Source organism: Haliotis asinina, chromosome 5 (assembly GCF_037392515.1).
Source record: "Haliotis asinina isolate JCU_RB_2024 chromosome 5, JCU_Hal_asi_v2, whole genome shotgun sequence".
Lineage (NCBI taxonomy): Eukaryota > Metazoa > Mollusca > Gastropoda > Lepetellida > Haliotidae > Haliotis > Haliotis asinina.
This window is the reverse complement of record NC_090284.1, coordinates 60,218,942-60,236,018: the sequence shown is the minus strand read 5'-3', so window position 1 is coordinate 60,236,018 and position 17,077 is coordinate 60,218,942. Positions and strand designations below refer to the sequence as shown.

General features: G+C 39.8%; 1 protein-coding gene across 1 annotated transcript in view; it reads right to left on the bottom strand.

The window, feature by feature from the left end:
• Window positions 1-287: 287 nt before the first annotated feature.
• LOC137284955 (acrosin-like) overlaps window positions 288-17,077 on the bottom strand; it is a 38,462-nt gene continuing 21,672 nt past the window's right edge. Inside the window, exons 3-4 of the mRNA XM_067817038.1 lie at window positions 11,621-11,745; window positions 288-2,715 (exon numbers count right to left, since the gene is read on the bottom strand). Coding sequence (XP_067673139.1) covers window positions 2,038-2,715; window positions 11,621-11,745 — 803 coding nt within the window. The 3' untranslated portion in view covers window positions 288-2,037. The remainder of the gene's footprint in view (window positions 2,716-11,620; window positions 11,746-17,077) is intronic.

Genomic DNA, 17,077 nt, shown 5'->3' with positions numbered 1-17,077 from the left:
GTCCTTATCAAAAGTTGAATTGTGTACATGTTGGTGCATTTATCAGACACATGGGGCTTGCCTTTTCATGAAACCGCTCAGAGTATTCATAAGAGATAAAAAATACACCCCGGGTTATATGTATATCTTGAAAGGGCAAACTAATTCTGATCTCCACAGGCATGATATAATAGACTTCATCATAATAGCATGCAATAACACAGCCTTAAATTGTATGTTAGATTGTCCAACACGACATAAGATAATGCAGGTTGAATGCATACGTGAATATACAACAGTACCTCATGTAGGTTGGTATCATTTATTTCTTTTTAAGCACTGGGCCCGCCTTAATTCTCTGCCAAATCATACACAAAATAAATGCCAGTAGTCATAAATATCACAATAAAGCACATGATAAACATGGTATGAGTTACGTTTAAACACAAAGTATGAACATAACTGAAACTGAATATATCTTCTTTAATCGCACATTTGCAAACTTAAACCTTAGACGCTGGTCGCGCGAACACCCTCTCTAGTTTGTATTAAATTGTGAAGAGGGTATAGTTTTACGCCGCTTTTAGCACTATTCCAGTAATATCATGGCGGGGGACACCAGAATTGAGCTTCACACATTGTGCCCATGAGGGGAATCGAACCTGGGTGTTCAGCGTGATGGATGATGACATCAAACCTCTAGGTTACCCCTCACCCCGACTGTGAAGAGAAACTGGAATAGTAAGTAAATGAGTAAGCCTACATGTTATCGAAAGGTTTCGGCTTTTAACAGTGTGTGAAATAAGTTTGAAAAATAGCCAGTCCGAATGTGAAAATATGTCTATTCAAATGGCAAAATTAAACAAAACTTCCAAAAGATGCCAGACTAGACCTAAGGTAGCCAGGTCACGGGATTTCGGACAGGTCTTGTTTCATACGCAGCCTTTAATCCACCCACTAGTAAGGATAAACAGACACTGAACAATCATAACTATTAAAGCACATCTTGGGTTCAAAACAACAACGCGCGGACAGTTTAGAGCGACATTTAAATCAAAATGTACTGATTACTCAACACGATAATTTTTAGCAAGTAAAAACAATCGCCCCCACACATTTGACGAAAAAAAGGGAAAACAAAAGCTGGAAAAAAGTTCTCTTACATTGTTGTTTCAACTGGATATGACAATTGGAACATTTTCCCCGAATATTTGAGTCTCACAAATAACCATGCACAACTAAAGGACATGTAGTATGTTTCAGGGAAATGGTATACAAACAATATGATTGAGTGAGTGAGTTTGGTTTTATGCCGCTTTTAGCAATATTCCAGCGATATCACGGCGGGGGGCACCAGAAAATGGGCCTCACACATTGTACCCATGTAGGGAATCGAACCCGGGTCTTCGGCGTGAAGCACGAACGCTTTAACCACTAGGCTATCCATCCGCCCCACAAACAATATGACATAATGGTGGGTAAGTGATAGTGTTATATGAAAAATAAATAACACAGCTCCAATCCAACGTTAATCTGTAATCTAAATATGATGGAAATGTGAAATATTTAATTATATTCCGTTAACTTAAAAATCCACGTCAACGTCTAAATCGCAATAGTGACGTGACGTTGTGAGTCGATTTCACCGTCGAGGAACTGAAAATTCAGATTTGACTGCTTGTGTTACTGCCTAGGTCCTTGACTATTCACAGCGCTAAAGGCATGGAGGGGTCTAACCTTATTATATATTTGACGTCACTTTCAAAACGTCGTCGTTCGTGGAAATGATGTCGGGATCTTTTTCACAGTCATCCCGAGACGCATCCGGTTCTGGCGCACCGGCCACGTAATGACGCCATGACGAGGGCGCCGTACGCGGGCGAGTATTTTTCAGCTTCGATAGGGAAGCCATGTCGCCATCTCACTCAACACGTGTCCGATGTCTCTGTCATTCACAGAACGTCACTCATCGTCAACCCTGAGCATACATCTGCAACCAAGGGCCTTGAGACCCCATCTGTTCCATGTTAAAAAGTAATCCATACGAATTACCAGCGTTTAATGTGAGTTCACGACTTGTTCAATCCAGTCCACAAAACTAGGAACTTTTGTATAAATACCGAATTTCCCCTTACGTCCACACCCCTCGCCATAGCTGGTGATCCCATACACGAACCAGCGTGAGGTATTGTTGACCTCGTGAGCGCATAACAGAGGTCCACCACTGTCCCCTGCGCACGAGTCTACACCTCCACGTGCATACCCTGCGCAAACCTGCGTGCCCGTGATCTCATAATCAAAAACGCTTTGGCATCTCCTGGCGTCCACAACTGGCACTTTAGCCTCTTGTAAAGCAATTGCCCCAAATAAATGGGTATTTTTTCTTTTCCCCCATCCAACTGTATAACAGAGAGTTTTGGGAGGAATCACCTCGTCTTTCTTAGGAAGACATGCAAATCCCAAGCCAGATATCCGATGAACTGGCTTTTTGAGTCGTATGAGGCCAATGTCATTTGATATTGTTGAATAGTCAAATTTTGGATGGGGGAAATCTTTGTTCGGTTTTTGCGTCACTTCCGTTCCTTCGTACACCTGGAAGTCGTGTTCACCCATGCGCACAAGGACTCTTCGCCTTCTTCCTTTCTTCCGGATACAGTGTGCAGCTGTGAGGACCCAAGATGGCGCTATGAGAGTTCCACCACAGTACGGCTCCTCATACCTGGTCATGATGGCAACCTGGAACAGGATTTATCCTTTGCAATCATTTGTCAGATAGCCAACAGTCACAATCCTAGATGCACATTTTCAATCTCCAATTTCAAAGAGTCTGAAAAGGCATTACATATTATGTTACTTTCATGTAAAATTGATTCATTTCATTGATCTATGACGCTCTCACAGGTTTCCGTGTCACCCCTCACAGGAAGAGTTGCACCGCTAACAATGCACTGTACGGATTTCGAAAACCAATGAAATTAAAGTATTTTACATGAAGGTAAGATAAAGACTATTAAAAGTATCTTGTACTGGTTGTTGAAGCAAATATGCAACGGCACCATTCTTCAAGAAATATGTTTAAAACAGTGCAAAATTGGTACAAAATTATTTTAATGTTTCCACGACACCTCACTCCTAGAACCACTAAACTCGAGATGCGGTCAAAGTATTTTTATGTTTCCTAAAACGTGTTTTTAAAACATTTTTCATTTGCATTTACAAGAGTTACAGCATGTACATAATATCTGGGACTTCACTGACATTTATATATTTACTGTCTATATATATGTCATTGACCTAAAGTCTTAATGTTTTGAGGGACTCGTTAATGTCCCGGGGTAGAATAGGCCTTCAGCAATCAATGCTTGCCATAAAAGGCGACAGTGCTTGTCGTAAGAGGCGACTTACGGGATCGGGTGGTCAGACTCGCTTACTTGGTTGATCGCTTACTTGGTTGATTGGAAGATCGCTGAGAGCGGCGTAAACCTTAACTCACTCACTCACTGTTTTGAGGACAGTATGCTGTCATAAGGATGTATATACATGACAGGAGTGGCTCACTCACTAACAGCTTCACAGGTAGAGAGGTTCATGAATTCAAGTCTGCAGTTTTGAGAATATCAGGACATGGTCTTAGTTCAGTGAACACGTCCAAACAACTGCAATAACATGCTGAACCTCTTGGAACATTAATGTTTCGTACATGGAGATGACGGTCAGTTAAAGAAAAGAGTATATATACCGAACAGCAAAAGGAACGCAACTCTGGCTTTTGTCAAGTTTTTAAATAGAAGACATAAACATGAACTTACGTTTATGAGATTTCGTTTTTTTCGACACTTGCTTTTGTTTTCATGTTCAGTGTACAAATCAGGGTAAATATCTTAATAATTCAACAAACAAATATACATTGTACTGTACCAGATTACTAAATACATACACACCACATATTGAGCATAGGTCGTTATTTCAATATGGCTATATTAACAGTCATATTGGAAGACGGTTTCATGAACAAACGAGGAGGATGTCTCGATGGTAAGTCTTATTGATCACTTGGTTACTATAAGCTGGTCATAAAGGAGGGGAACACGGAATTGGGGATGGCAGCAACAGATAAACTGGTTATGGCGCTTACTTGCCTTTAAATACGTCCAACTAAAGAAGTCCACCTTGATTGTATGAGAGTGCAGTAGTGACTGGGGAGGCATGTTTTGAAAGGTAGTACAGTGTTAAACATGCGTGTGAACATGGAGACTCTGTCGGCTATTTCCGTTGAGTTTTATGCCTCAACTCATCCGAGGACTTTCATGCTTAAATCTGGATGTCTGGTGTCTGTTATAACCATACACATGATTTCCTTGATGAACAACATGACTTGTAAATAACTTTCAAGGTTCACATTGACGTAGAGCCATTAAATATACACCTGACGGCATTGTGTGACGACGTGGGCTGTGTCTACGCTAATATATAGCAGCACAGGTTTATCTATTAGACATCAACAACAAGTCTGCATTTACTGCAGGTGCGACTCGCCTCTTGTCTGCACGATGTATCAGATAAGTTACATCAAACTTTCTGCACCACGAAGATGATGCCAGCTACATTGTAATAGTGTCTGCACTATGTATCTGATGCCAGCTACATTGTAATACGGTATGCAGTATGTATCTGATGCCAGCTACATTGTAATACTGTATGCACTATGTATCTGATGCCAGCTACATTGTAATACTGTATGCACTATGTATCTGATGCTAGCTACATTGTAATACTGTCTGCACTATGTATCTGATGCTAGCTACATTGTAATAGTGTCTGCACTATGTATCTGATGCTAGCTACATTGTAATAGTGTCTGCACTATGTATCTGATGCCAGCTACATTGTAATACGGTATGCAGTATGTATCTGATGCTAGCTACATTGTAATACTGTATGCAGTATGTATCTGATGCCAGCTACATTGTAATACTGTATGCAGTATGTATCCGATGCTAGCTACATTGTAATACTGTCTGCACTATGTATCTGATGCCAGCTACATTGTAATAGTGTCTGCACGATGTATCAGATATAAGTTACATCAAACTTTCTGCACCACGAAGATGATGCTAGCTACATTGTAATACGGTCTACATTGTGTATCTGATGGCAGCTACATTGTAATAGTGTCTGCACTATGGATCTGATGCCAGCTACATTGTAATACTGTCTGCACTACGTATCTGATGCCAGCTACATTGTAATACGGTATGCACTATGTCTCTGATGCTATAGCTACATTGTAATACTGTATGCACCATGTCTCTGATGCTAGCTACATTGTAATACTGTCTGCACTATGTCTCTGATGCTAGCTACATTGCAATACTGTCTGTACTATGTCTCTGATGCTATAGCTACATTGTAATACTGTATGCACCATGTCTCTGATGCTAGCTACATTGTAATACTGTCTGCACTATGTCTCTGATGCTAGCTACATTGTAATACTGTCTGTACTATGTCTCTGATGCTATAGCTACATTGTAATACTGTCTGCACTATGTCTCTGATGCTAGCTACATTGTAATACTGTATGCACTATGTCTCTGATGCTAGCTACATTGTAATACTGTATGCACTATGTCTCTGATGCTAGCTACATTGTAATACTGTTTGTACTATGTCTCTGATGCTATAGCTACATTGTAATACTGTCTGCACTATGTCTCTGATGCTAGCTACATTGTAATACTGTATGCACTATGTCTCTGATGCTAGCTACATTGTAATACTGTCTGCACTATGTCTCTGATGCTAGCTACATTGTAATACTGTATGCACTATGTATCTGATGCTATAGCTACATTGTAATACTGTCTGTACTATGTCTCTGATGCTATAGCTACATTGTAATACTGTCTGTACTATGTCTCTGATGCTATAGCTACATTGAAATACTGTCTGTACTATGTATGTGATGCTAGCTACATTGTAATACTGTCTGCACTATGTCTCTGATGCTATCTACATTGTAATACTGTCTGCACTATGTACCTGATACAGTCTGCAATACATATCTGATGCTATTTACATTGTGATACTGTTGCACTATGTATCCGATGGTAGCTACATTGTAATACTGTCTGCACTATGTCTGTGATGCTAATATTGTACTATGTAACGGCGCATGCTGTGCTGTAAGTACTATCTACACATGTTTCGTGACATTCCGGTTGATGTGTTAATGCGACACTGGGGATGCAGTACAATGTCAGATAAAATGTTGTGGCAGTAAGAACTTAAACATATCCTGTCATAGGATCAGATGAAGTGTGCCCGTTCACAAAGCAATCGTAGCGCTTGTGATGAGTATTTTGTCAGATAATTTTCTGAGGATTATAACCGGATAATAAGATAGATTACATCTATAATTATTGTGATCACATAATCGGACATTTGAACTTTATGCGTCTGCGCTCTTCGGTGATAATGTGTTGATAATCCGCACTGATAACGACAGTTAAATACAGGGTTAATACATCGTGTAATGCTGACGAGACTCATTGCATTCCCTGGCCACCAAGTTAAGTCTTTTCAAGACTCGCGACCATCCTTTAGCATCATCTATCGCAAGCAAATAACTCCGTCAGTCTTCAAATGATCAACGGCCCGCGACGTTTGATACAGACATCAACCCCCAGGCTTTAAGAAACCATTTAACATGCTTTAACAGAGCCTATTATACAAGCCGAGCAGGGGTGGTTGTTGCTAGTGGTTTGCACCGGCTGTGTTCATTTCACGTACTTACGCACATTATTGAAATAGGTTCATACACGGTCTCATAATGAGTAGAACACATTCAAGCGAAACACGCGTTTGGGTTTTATTGTCTAAGCATTCCTTTTTTCTCCAGGGGAATCATAATAAACTTTGGTGATGTTTTAAGTGTCTGTTATGTTGCCATGGGTCGTATTTAAAGATGGGATCATCGCGACCGATTTCGAGGATAACCTGTAAATGACATTGATGGTATTCAAGTCTTCTATGTTCTATTGTGAACAAGACAGCCAGAGTAAAGCACATTTTGAGAAGGGTTGGTCACTCGTTGTGTCGTTAATGTGGGAACTATGGGATTGAGCATTGTAAAGGCTCGCACTTTCCTTGCGATTAGAGTTACCTTTAAAGACCCAAGAGTAGGTGTAATATATAGGGCTACATTAACTTTCACAATTCAGATTTTGTGTCTGAAATTAGAAAAGAAATTAATGTCTTTATTGTAGGAAGATGCAGGTTCTGTGAGTACACTGGCGCGTGCACTTGTTGCCTTGTGTTTGATATTAAATTATATGTACGGTGTACTATGAAGAACGTTTCGGTTGATAATGACACATATCGTGTCTTCTTTAACGACGTGTATGTGTGTCGTGTATTATGAACATAATATTGCACGTCGAGGTTGTGCAAGATGTTGTGTCCTGCAACGAATATTATATTGTATGCTGAAGATGTTTTACAAGGGGTCTGGACTGGATGCTGTATCTGTTTTACGACGAATGTATTAATTGTATATTGTATGATGACACAGGTTCTACATTGTGGCCAGTCCAAATGTTGTGTCTGATTTACGATAAACGTTGAGTTGCATGTTGTAAGAAGACATAAGTTTTACATTGTGGCCTCCATGCACGTTGTCTGTTTTACGATAAACGTTGACGTGTATGTTGTATTATGATATATGTTGTGGCCTTCCTTCACGTCGTGTCTGTTTGTTTTACGATGAACGTTGAGGTGTATGTTGTAAGTTGATATATGTTTTACATTGTGCCCCCCCTACACGTTGTCTGTTTGTTTTACGATGAACGTTGAGGTGTATGTTGTAAGTTGATATATGCTTTACATTGTGGCCTTCCTAAGCGCTGTGTATGTTTTACCATGTATGGTTGAGTTATATGTGACACAACGTTGCACGTTGTAAGAAGACATAAGTTTTACATTGTGGCCTCCATGCACGTTGTCTGTTTTACGATAAACGTTGACGTGTATGTTGTATTATGATATATGTTGTGGCCTTCCTTCACGTCGTGTCTGTTTGTTTTACGATGAACGTTGAGGTGTATGTTGTAAGTTGATATATGTTTTACATTGTGCCCCCCCTACACGTTGTCTGTTTTACGATAAACGTTGACGTGTATGTTGTATTATGATATATGTTGTGGCCTTCCTTCACGTCGTGTCTGTTTGTTTTACGATGAACGTTGAGGTGTATGTTTTAAGTTGATATATGTTTTACATTGTGCCCCCCCTACACGTTGTCTGTTTTACGATAAACGTTGACGTGTATGTTGTATTATGATATATGTCGTGGCCTTCCTTCACGTTGTGTCTGTTTGTTTTACGATGAACGTTGAGGTGTATGTTGTAAGTTGATACATGCTTTACATTGTGGCCTTCCTAAGCGCTGTGTATGTTTTACCATGTATGGTTGAGTTATATGTGACACAACACTGGCATTAGCATAAAGCCTCGAGGTTCTGTGTGTGTGGAAAAGTTCTGTTTCATATTGTTGTTGATACTGTGTGTTATTGTATGTGTTATATGTCTGTGTTGTGCACTGTGTAAGATATTATTTATGTTGTGTTACATGTTGAATGAATATGAGATGTTACATGTTGAATGAATATGAGATGTTACATGTTGAATGAATATGAGATGTTACATGTTGAATGAATATGAGATGTTACATGTGTTGAACGATGTGTCAACCGCGGAGTGTGGTAGATGTTCTGGAATATTTCGCTTTTGCGACGTGCAGTGTATTCTGCTGAATGCCATATAGTAGGTGTAATGTAATTATGTATTGCTGTACATGTTGCATGTCGTGTTGTTCAGTATGGTGTTTATTTTCTTGCGTTTATATTGCATTGCACACTGTAACAGATGATGCTTTAGACCACAATGATATTTATATGCCTCGCTGTATCCTATGCTGTATGAATGTTGGTATTCTCCACATGTGCCTGTTGTACGTTGTTTCGTACCATATTACATGTTGTATTACTACTACTACTACTACTACTACTACTACTACTACTACTACTACCACCACCACCACCACCACCACCACCACCACCACCACCACCACCACCACTACTACTACTACTACTACTACTACTACTACTACTACTACTACTATTACTTGTACTTCTGCTACAGGTGCTAACTACTACAACTGTACTACTGCTACTGCTGCGGCTACTACTACCACAACTGTACTACTGCTACTGCTGCGGCTACTACTATATAGCATTGTATTCATCTGTAAATACTCGCATTACTACGTATACTCTTCTACAACTACTAGTGCTATAACTACTGCTACTACTACTAGTGCTAAAACTACTGCTACTACTACTAGTGCTATAACTACTGCTACTACTACTAGTGCTATAACTACTGCTACTACTACTAGTGCTATAACTACTGCTACTACTACTAGTGCTATAACTACTGCTACTACTACTAGTGTTATAACTACTGCTACTACTACTAGTGCTATAACTACTGCTACTACTACTAGTGCTATAACTACTGCTACTACTACTAGTGCTATAACTACTGCTACTACTACTAGTGCTAAAACTACTGCTACTACTACTAGTGCTATAACTACTGCTACTACTACTAGTGCTATAACTACTGCTACTACTACTAGTGCTATAACTACTGCTACTACTACTAGTGCTATAACTACTGCTACTACTACTAGTGCTATAACTACTGCTACTACTACTAGTGCTATAACTACTGCTACTACTACTAGTGCTATAACTACTGCTACTACTACTAGTGCTATAACTACTGCTACTACTACTAGTGCTATAACTACTGCTACTACTACTAGTGCTATAACTACTGCTACTACTACTAGTGCTATAACTACTGCTACTACTACTAGTGCTATAACTACTGCTACTACTACTAGTGCTATAACTACTGCTACTACTACTAGTGCTATAACTACTGCTACTACTACTAGTGCTATAACTACTACTACTACTACTAGTGCTATAACTACTACTACTACTACTGCTACTGCTACTGCTACTACTACTGCTGCTGCTGCTGCTACTACTACTACTACTACTGCTGCTGCTGCTACTACTACTACTACTGCTACTACTACTACTACTACTAATTATGTTACTTCAGCTGCCTTTACTTTTACTACAGCTGCTACTCCTGGCGTTGCTGCTACCACGTCTACTAATGTTACTCTATTGCACTTTAATAGCATGCAGGTTGTATGGTTTCGTCAATCCGCATATTTGCAAAGTCGGTATTGTCTGGACTACGAATATCCAAAACAGACGCAACACTTTACATGCAATATTTGTCTTCATGTAATATTTCTGCGACCTCGTGTGAAATTTTAGCAGGTCGTCATCGTTTCCCCCTTTTACCCTGAAACAAGGCTTGGTCCACGTGAACTCCCAGTGGTTAATGACCTCCCCCTACTGCTATTTGCACAAACCAAGATAAGGTACACATGTCGAACTCTCTGTACGCCCGGCCGAACTCTCCCTTGAATGCTCACTGTATACAGGGCTGATCCACACGTGTTGCAATAAACGTCCTTGGCCAGGATCATCTCAGTCTAGAAATGCCGTGGGACTCTTTATATGCAGACTGATTTAAGACTATTTATCTGAGGTTATCAATTAACACACACAGCGATGAGGCTGAAGAAAGCTATCTCTTACATATTTTTGTGTGAGAGGTGTGATAATTATATAGAAGAACAGCGTGACCTCCTCGGTCGTGTGGTTAGATAACGTAGTTGATATAAATTACTTTCAAATTGTGGGGATTACTCAGGGTATGCAGTGGCATGAGAAAACAATCATCTGCGGATGTATGGAACTCTTAACTGCCTTATCTATGATATCATATAACTGTGGATATAAAGAGCTCTTCACTGTCTGATGTTGGCTACTATAACTGCGGATATAAGGAGGTCTTCACTGTCTGATACAGGCTACTATAACTGCGGATACAAGGAGTTCCTCACTCCCAGATATAGGCTACTATAACTGCGGATACAAGGAGTTCCTCACTCCCAGATATAGGCTACTATAACTGCAGATATAAGGAGCTCTTCACTGTCTGATATATGCAACTATAACTGCGGATATAAGGATTTTCTCAGTGTCTGATACAGGCTTCTATAACTGCGCATATAAGGAGTTCCTCACTGTCTGATGACGAATTCTTGGGTATTAGACCGTTACTTGCGAAATTTAATATTGCATGAATACGACACATTTACTAGTTCTAATCAGATACCTGCCTTGAAATTGAATTATGCGAGAGTGTAGTCCAGGGTCCCCTTTAAGTACGAATATTTCAACCAAAGACATAGAGGACGTTTTGCGAAATTCCATTTTCTGTCATATACATTGTCAACATTTAAGCTATCAGTCTCGTAAAGAGATTAGCTTATTATTGGGTAAAAGTTTCAACACTAATATAAAATGACAATTTGGTAGTTTACACAACTTCTCTGATGGAATAATGGCATTCTTCTACTAGCGATTGTATATTGATTTAAGAGGTGAGCAACCTTGACTCACTCACTTACTCTCACGTGACTCACCTGCCAAGGCCAGCTCAGTTTGTGGGCTTCTCTTCCCCCTACGACTCTATACCCTCGGGTCAGGTTAGACGGGCGGATGCCACATGTCTTTTGTATTTCCTTCAGGCTGGGGGGCGGGTACCTCTCTGCAACACGCAATAGCGTCATTATATATGTATATCCCTTCAATGTAACGTCATGAAGAGAAGCAATGAAACAATTGTCATGAGAATATTAATATCACAAATGAGATCAGACTTCTCTGTACTCAAAATGAGCTTTGTTATGTTTGCTTGTTGTTTACCCAGCATTACAACATTACAGCAATATGGCAGCGGTCTTTAAATGGTCAAGCCTTGACCAAACAACCCAGTGATCAATAGCATGGGCACGATGACATATGCCAACCAACCCAGCAATCCTGACTATCCAATCCCATTATGCGCCTCTTACGACAAGCAGGGGTTGTTGAAGACCAATTCTAACTCGGATGTTCCTGACTCTGTGAAATGAGCATATGATGATTGATATGTTTAAGAAACACAATACACATTCCATAACCATTAGAACTACTGCCAAATCAAATTAGCTTATCTACATATAGATATCATGACACTGTAAAACACCTTTCCCGATATAGCACTGAAAATCGCTATAAGACTAGCAATGGTTATGCAGTTGTTTGGCTGCATTATATCGAATGTATAACGTTTCCAGACCGGTTTATGGCCATAAAAAGCATGTTACAGATTTCAGCTGCTATTAAATCTCTTTCAACAATTACAAGATAGGAAGTGAGTGCACTCACAACCAGTTATCTCAAAGAGGAAGAAACACCTTAAGTTTATTCGATATATTGTTATTAACGAGACTGGCTTGTTTAAACGACATAGCACTTCTCCCGCACGCCCATGTGAAGCCTTCGAGATATGCACATATGTGCATGGTATATCAGATGTGACAGTAATGTGCCCTCAAAGTAAAAGAAAATGAAGAATGCATACAAAGTTTCCCGTCTCCCGGCCTGCATGAAATAGTATATATCCGCTACCCTTCGCGTCCTTATTACATTACATTATACAGGTACGCCATGATACAACAGTGTTAAAAGAAACTCAACACACTCACTCACACAACTTCGAGTTTCTTTGATACTCAGAAGTAACAACGCCACTATATCATATATACCGTATTTCCAGTAATAAAGTAATAAGCGCCCCTGCTCATTTCCTGAACGGAGTCCTAGGGTCGGCGCTAACTGGGGGTCTGGGGCACTATTCACAAAGCTTCCAAGAATGTTAAGAATTCTTAAATCCATCAAGAATTCTTAGTTTCCACAAGAACGTTCTCAACTTACATAAGTCATTTTGTTCTTAGTTTACACCTTAACTTTAAGAAACCTCATGAGGGCCCCTAACCAGTTAAGGGAATTCTTAGTTATCCAATATGGCGGCTCACGGAAACATAAACTTTCACACTAGGAAGAATGTTGATTCTAAGTTGTAAGAACATTTTTATTTAAGGTTTTCTTAGCTTGGGTTAAGAAAAAAACTAAGTTTTTTTTAAAGTTAAGAATTCTTAAGGAAACTTACGTAAAAAACTAAGAAGATTCTTAGAAGCTTTGTGAATACCACCCCTGGCGCCTTTGCGCTTAGTTCATCTAATTACCGTAATTGTAATTGAGCTGCTTACCGATGGCGCTTATTAGAAGCCCGGCGCTTATTAGAGAACGGGCTCGTATTAGAGGAAATGGGTAAAACCATCGCGCACACTTTGAAAGAGGAGAAATATGAATAAAAATAACAATACAAATATACTAAAATAAGACATAAAAAACCAAATATGCCTATCTCCGTGACGCCACAACACAAAATGCATCGTCTGTAGCATTACCATAGGACTTTTATCCAGTCATTTTCTCCATGGTTTATAGCTAAAACATGCATACTATTGATAACAGAGAGACTCCTTCTCAACCGTCGTTCTACCATAACCAAACACAATGTGATGCAGAGGGGGAAGACTGCTCCGAAGCTGACACGAAGCTTTGAAGAAATTCCTGCTATTAACGTGACCAAAAACATCGAATAGACTGTGAAAAACGCTTCGAAATGAAAATTATCTAAAATAGTTTCAGCCTCCCGTCTGCACGCATGTGAACCAATTGGTTTACGCATTATTTCTTAAGCAATTCGTCCGCACTCCCTCCCTTCCTACCGCTGTGTTATAGGGCTATGCTTTATTCCGTCATTATAAAACCATCGCTATTCCAGTTTAATAGTTTCGATGAAATGTTTATGTTACACTTGAGTCAACCTTGCCATGCTTTAGTGATCTTGAAATCTAAATAGGTATCGCATGTGATATTTAAGCTCATGTCTGTGTTTTGTGCGTTGAAAACTTTTCAAATTCCGAAAGGTTTTTATCTATAGCTTCTTGATAAAAAATAGGATTCTGGATACGTTTCAACATCTTTTGTTATTCATGTGCTTAAATGGTTTAAGTTCCTTAACAGATCCCAATTAACCGACTTTGGGGGCCTTGCTTCCAAAATATTCTCATCTTAAATATAACTCCCCAGAGAGAAATTTCCTAAGAGAGCAGATGTTCAAAATCATTGAATCAGAGATGAAACTGTTAAAATTTCAGACCATTTGATCCGAATCCGAAACTTTACATGATCATATGAAATCTCTGCTATATCTTTAGGACTTTTGAAACAGCAATTCTTAAACACTGACAAGTCCACAATTCATTTAACAGCTTTAGAATGACAAGTCACTTGTTCTGGGATGGAGCCGCAAACACACTTTGGAAATAGTAGCAAGTAGTTATCTAGACTTGCCACATATTCGTGACTTGCATAGGCTTTCTTGGAGATATTTGTTCTTGGGTATGTATAACACACTACTTAAATGCCTCTGTTGACCCGGACTGTCCACCGTGAGGCGCCTGGCATTGTATCAAAATGATAGCTGTATCACTAAGATGGCTGTGTTGATCGGGCATTCTATTTTTGGTGATGCCTGGCTTTATTCCACGTAGCATCACAGACTTAGGAATTCTTCAGTGAATGAGTGAGTGAGTGAGATTTAACGCCACTTTGAACAGTCTTTTGATTATACCAAACTGTGTTGGTGCATTCCCACTCCATGGAGTTGACAATCCGATGATTCAAAGCGGAAGGTACTTTGAGTCGAGCCCACGATAAGCCATGGAGGTCACTGTGTCATGGAGCACCTATGCCGTTAGCTGTATCTGTCGAAGGTACGAAGGTACGGAACATGATGCACCGTTGTCATAGTCAATGTACTCATCAAACTAACTCGTCATTCACTTAAATTCCAGCAAATTATGATTTCGCTATATTTAAACATGCTAGCATCAACTTCAATTAATGACCCATCTTAAACATTACACTACTTTGCAGAAGGCCTCGGGAACAAACCCCTTGAGAAACTAAAGTAATTCGGCCTGCTTCACCGTCACGCGTAGAAGTGCAAGCAATTATGTCCCTGATTTAATTTAACATAAATGCATACATAATGTACCGTGATCCGAGGTATCATTACAAGAACAGGTTGCTTCTAAACTGGTGCCAATATTGTATTAATATGAAACAAATGCCCACTCGGCATTAACAGAAATAACCTTATCAGGACCGGTACTTGGTGTTATCACGCAGCGACCCAATCACAAAGCCAGGTGTATCAAAATAGCTCTTAAATTAACTCCGTATCTCCAAGTTTATGGCTCTATCATTTATGTAAAGTAAACGTTTAAATTATGACGTACAAAGTGTGCTGTTTGTTAAATTCTGGTCCAAAGCCAAGTACCATAAAACTGATTAATGTTTGTTTAAAGAACATGTTCCCTCTTGTGTACTTTTTGCGTATGCTCCATATCAAGTGCTTCTATTTAGTTTACCCAAACGAGGGTAGTAAACGTCAAAGCATACCCTACTATGGTAAAACTTGAAGCTAGCAAGGTCGGCGAGTGTTTAATGTCCTTTTTAATTCTGTATTTCAGATATATGGCGGCGTATCAGCCCAAAGTAATTTATGCCTCATACGGCAACTTTATTTTTGAAAAACCATTAGCACAGGTAAATGTTGCTGCCAAATCTTGAAACATTGGATGTGCGTACCGGAAATCAGATCCGGTTTGCGGCCATTCGTAACTACTCGTCTCTTTCCGTGACCTACAAGAAGACTCGTACCCCTCTGGGACGCCAATATTGCCAAGAATCTAGGCAAACCAATCAAATCGCGCGTACTAAAACACATCCAAGATAATGAAATTGGCGGAACCGTTGAACTTTGGAACTTCGCTACACTATACAAATCACAATTTAAACATAAACTTTAAGCTAAAAGATGAACAACTTGCAACGCTGAAACATATTTGCAAAGGGAATGACCGTATTGCTGTTTTACCCACAGCATGTACATATTCCATGAGCCATGTTTGGAAATTCAAAGCTAGCTTTCGTTGATAATAGTACTAGACTGTTTTCATCGTCACGCAGGTTTGCGCTTAGACAGGACCCAGTCGTAAACATGGCCACGAGAACGGCTTGGCGGAATGACACGAGTAGTTACGAATGGTTTGCAGCGTGTCCAGGGGAGGTAACTCTGCACATTGTAAAATTTGAACCATCCACATACGCAACACAATATCTGAACCACCAAAATCTCATCTAAACCTATTCGTACATGTTTGAACCGTCACGTACACACGTGCACCAATATACCCGAACTAACAATGTATTCGTCGAATGATCTGAACCACTAACATACGCACGTATATATCTGAACCAGCACATACATATGCATAACTCAAACAACCTATATCCGTGGATCCTACGAACTACCAAATGCTCTAAACAACTGAACCAACAACACATCACATGGATATGTCTGTATGAACAAACGCACGCACGCGCGCGCACGCACGCGCGCGCACGCACGTACGCACACACACACACATACTGTACCAATGACGTCACTTTCTATGTATTGTTTTAATTACCTTTGATGGCACAGAAGCTGGCACTGGATGCTATGATCGACACCAAGCCAATTCAGGTTATAATGTCTGAGACATTTCCAGATTATACAGACCCGGTAATTCCATTGCGTGACTGCCATGGCAGACGAAATTGCTACAGTATCAAACATGAAAAACACAAGAAACATTTGCTGCAAAACACATCCATTTTGTGGCATCATTAAATAATCAATGAAAAAATGTCACGACAGCTTCCTAATGCAGCGCAACTGATTTCTTGACACAAATCTCAGGTACGGGTTGTCGTTGATGTGTTGCCACTATTTTTATCATTTGGCCACCATGACACTGGTCATCTCGATATATTGACCTGTCTACGATAAAAATACCAAGGTAGTGACCCAACAGCGGTTTTAGCCGTCGCAAGCCGATGAAAGCAATCGTTCGATTAAGTGGATTTTTAGCCTA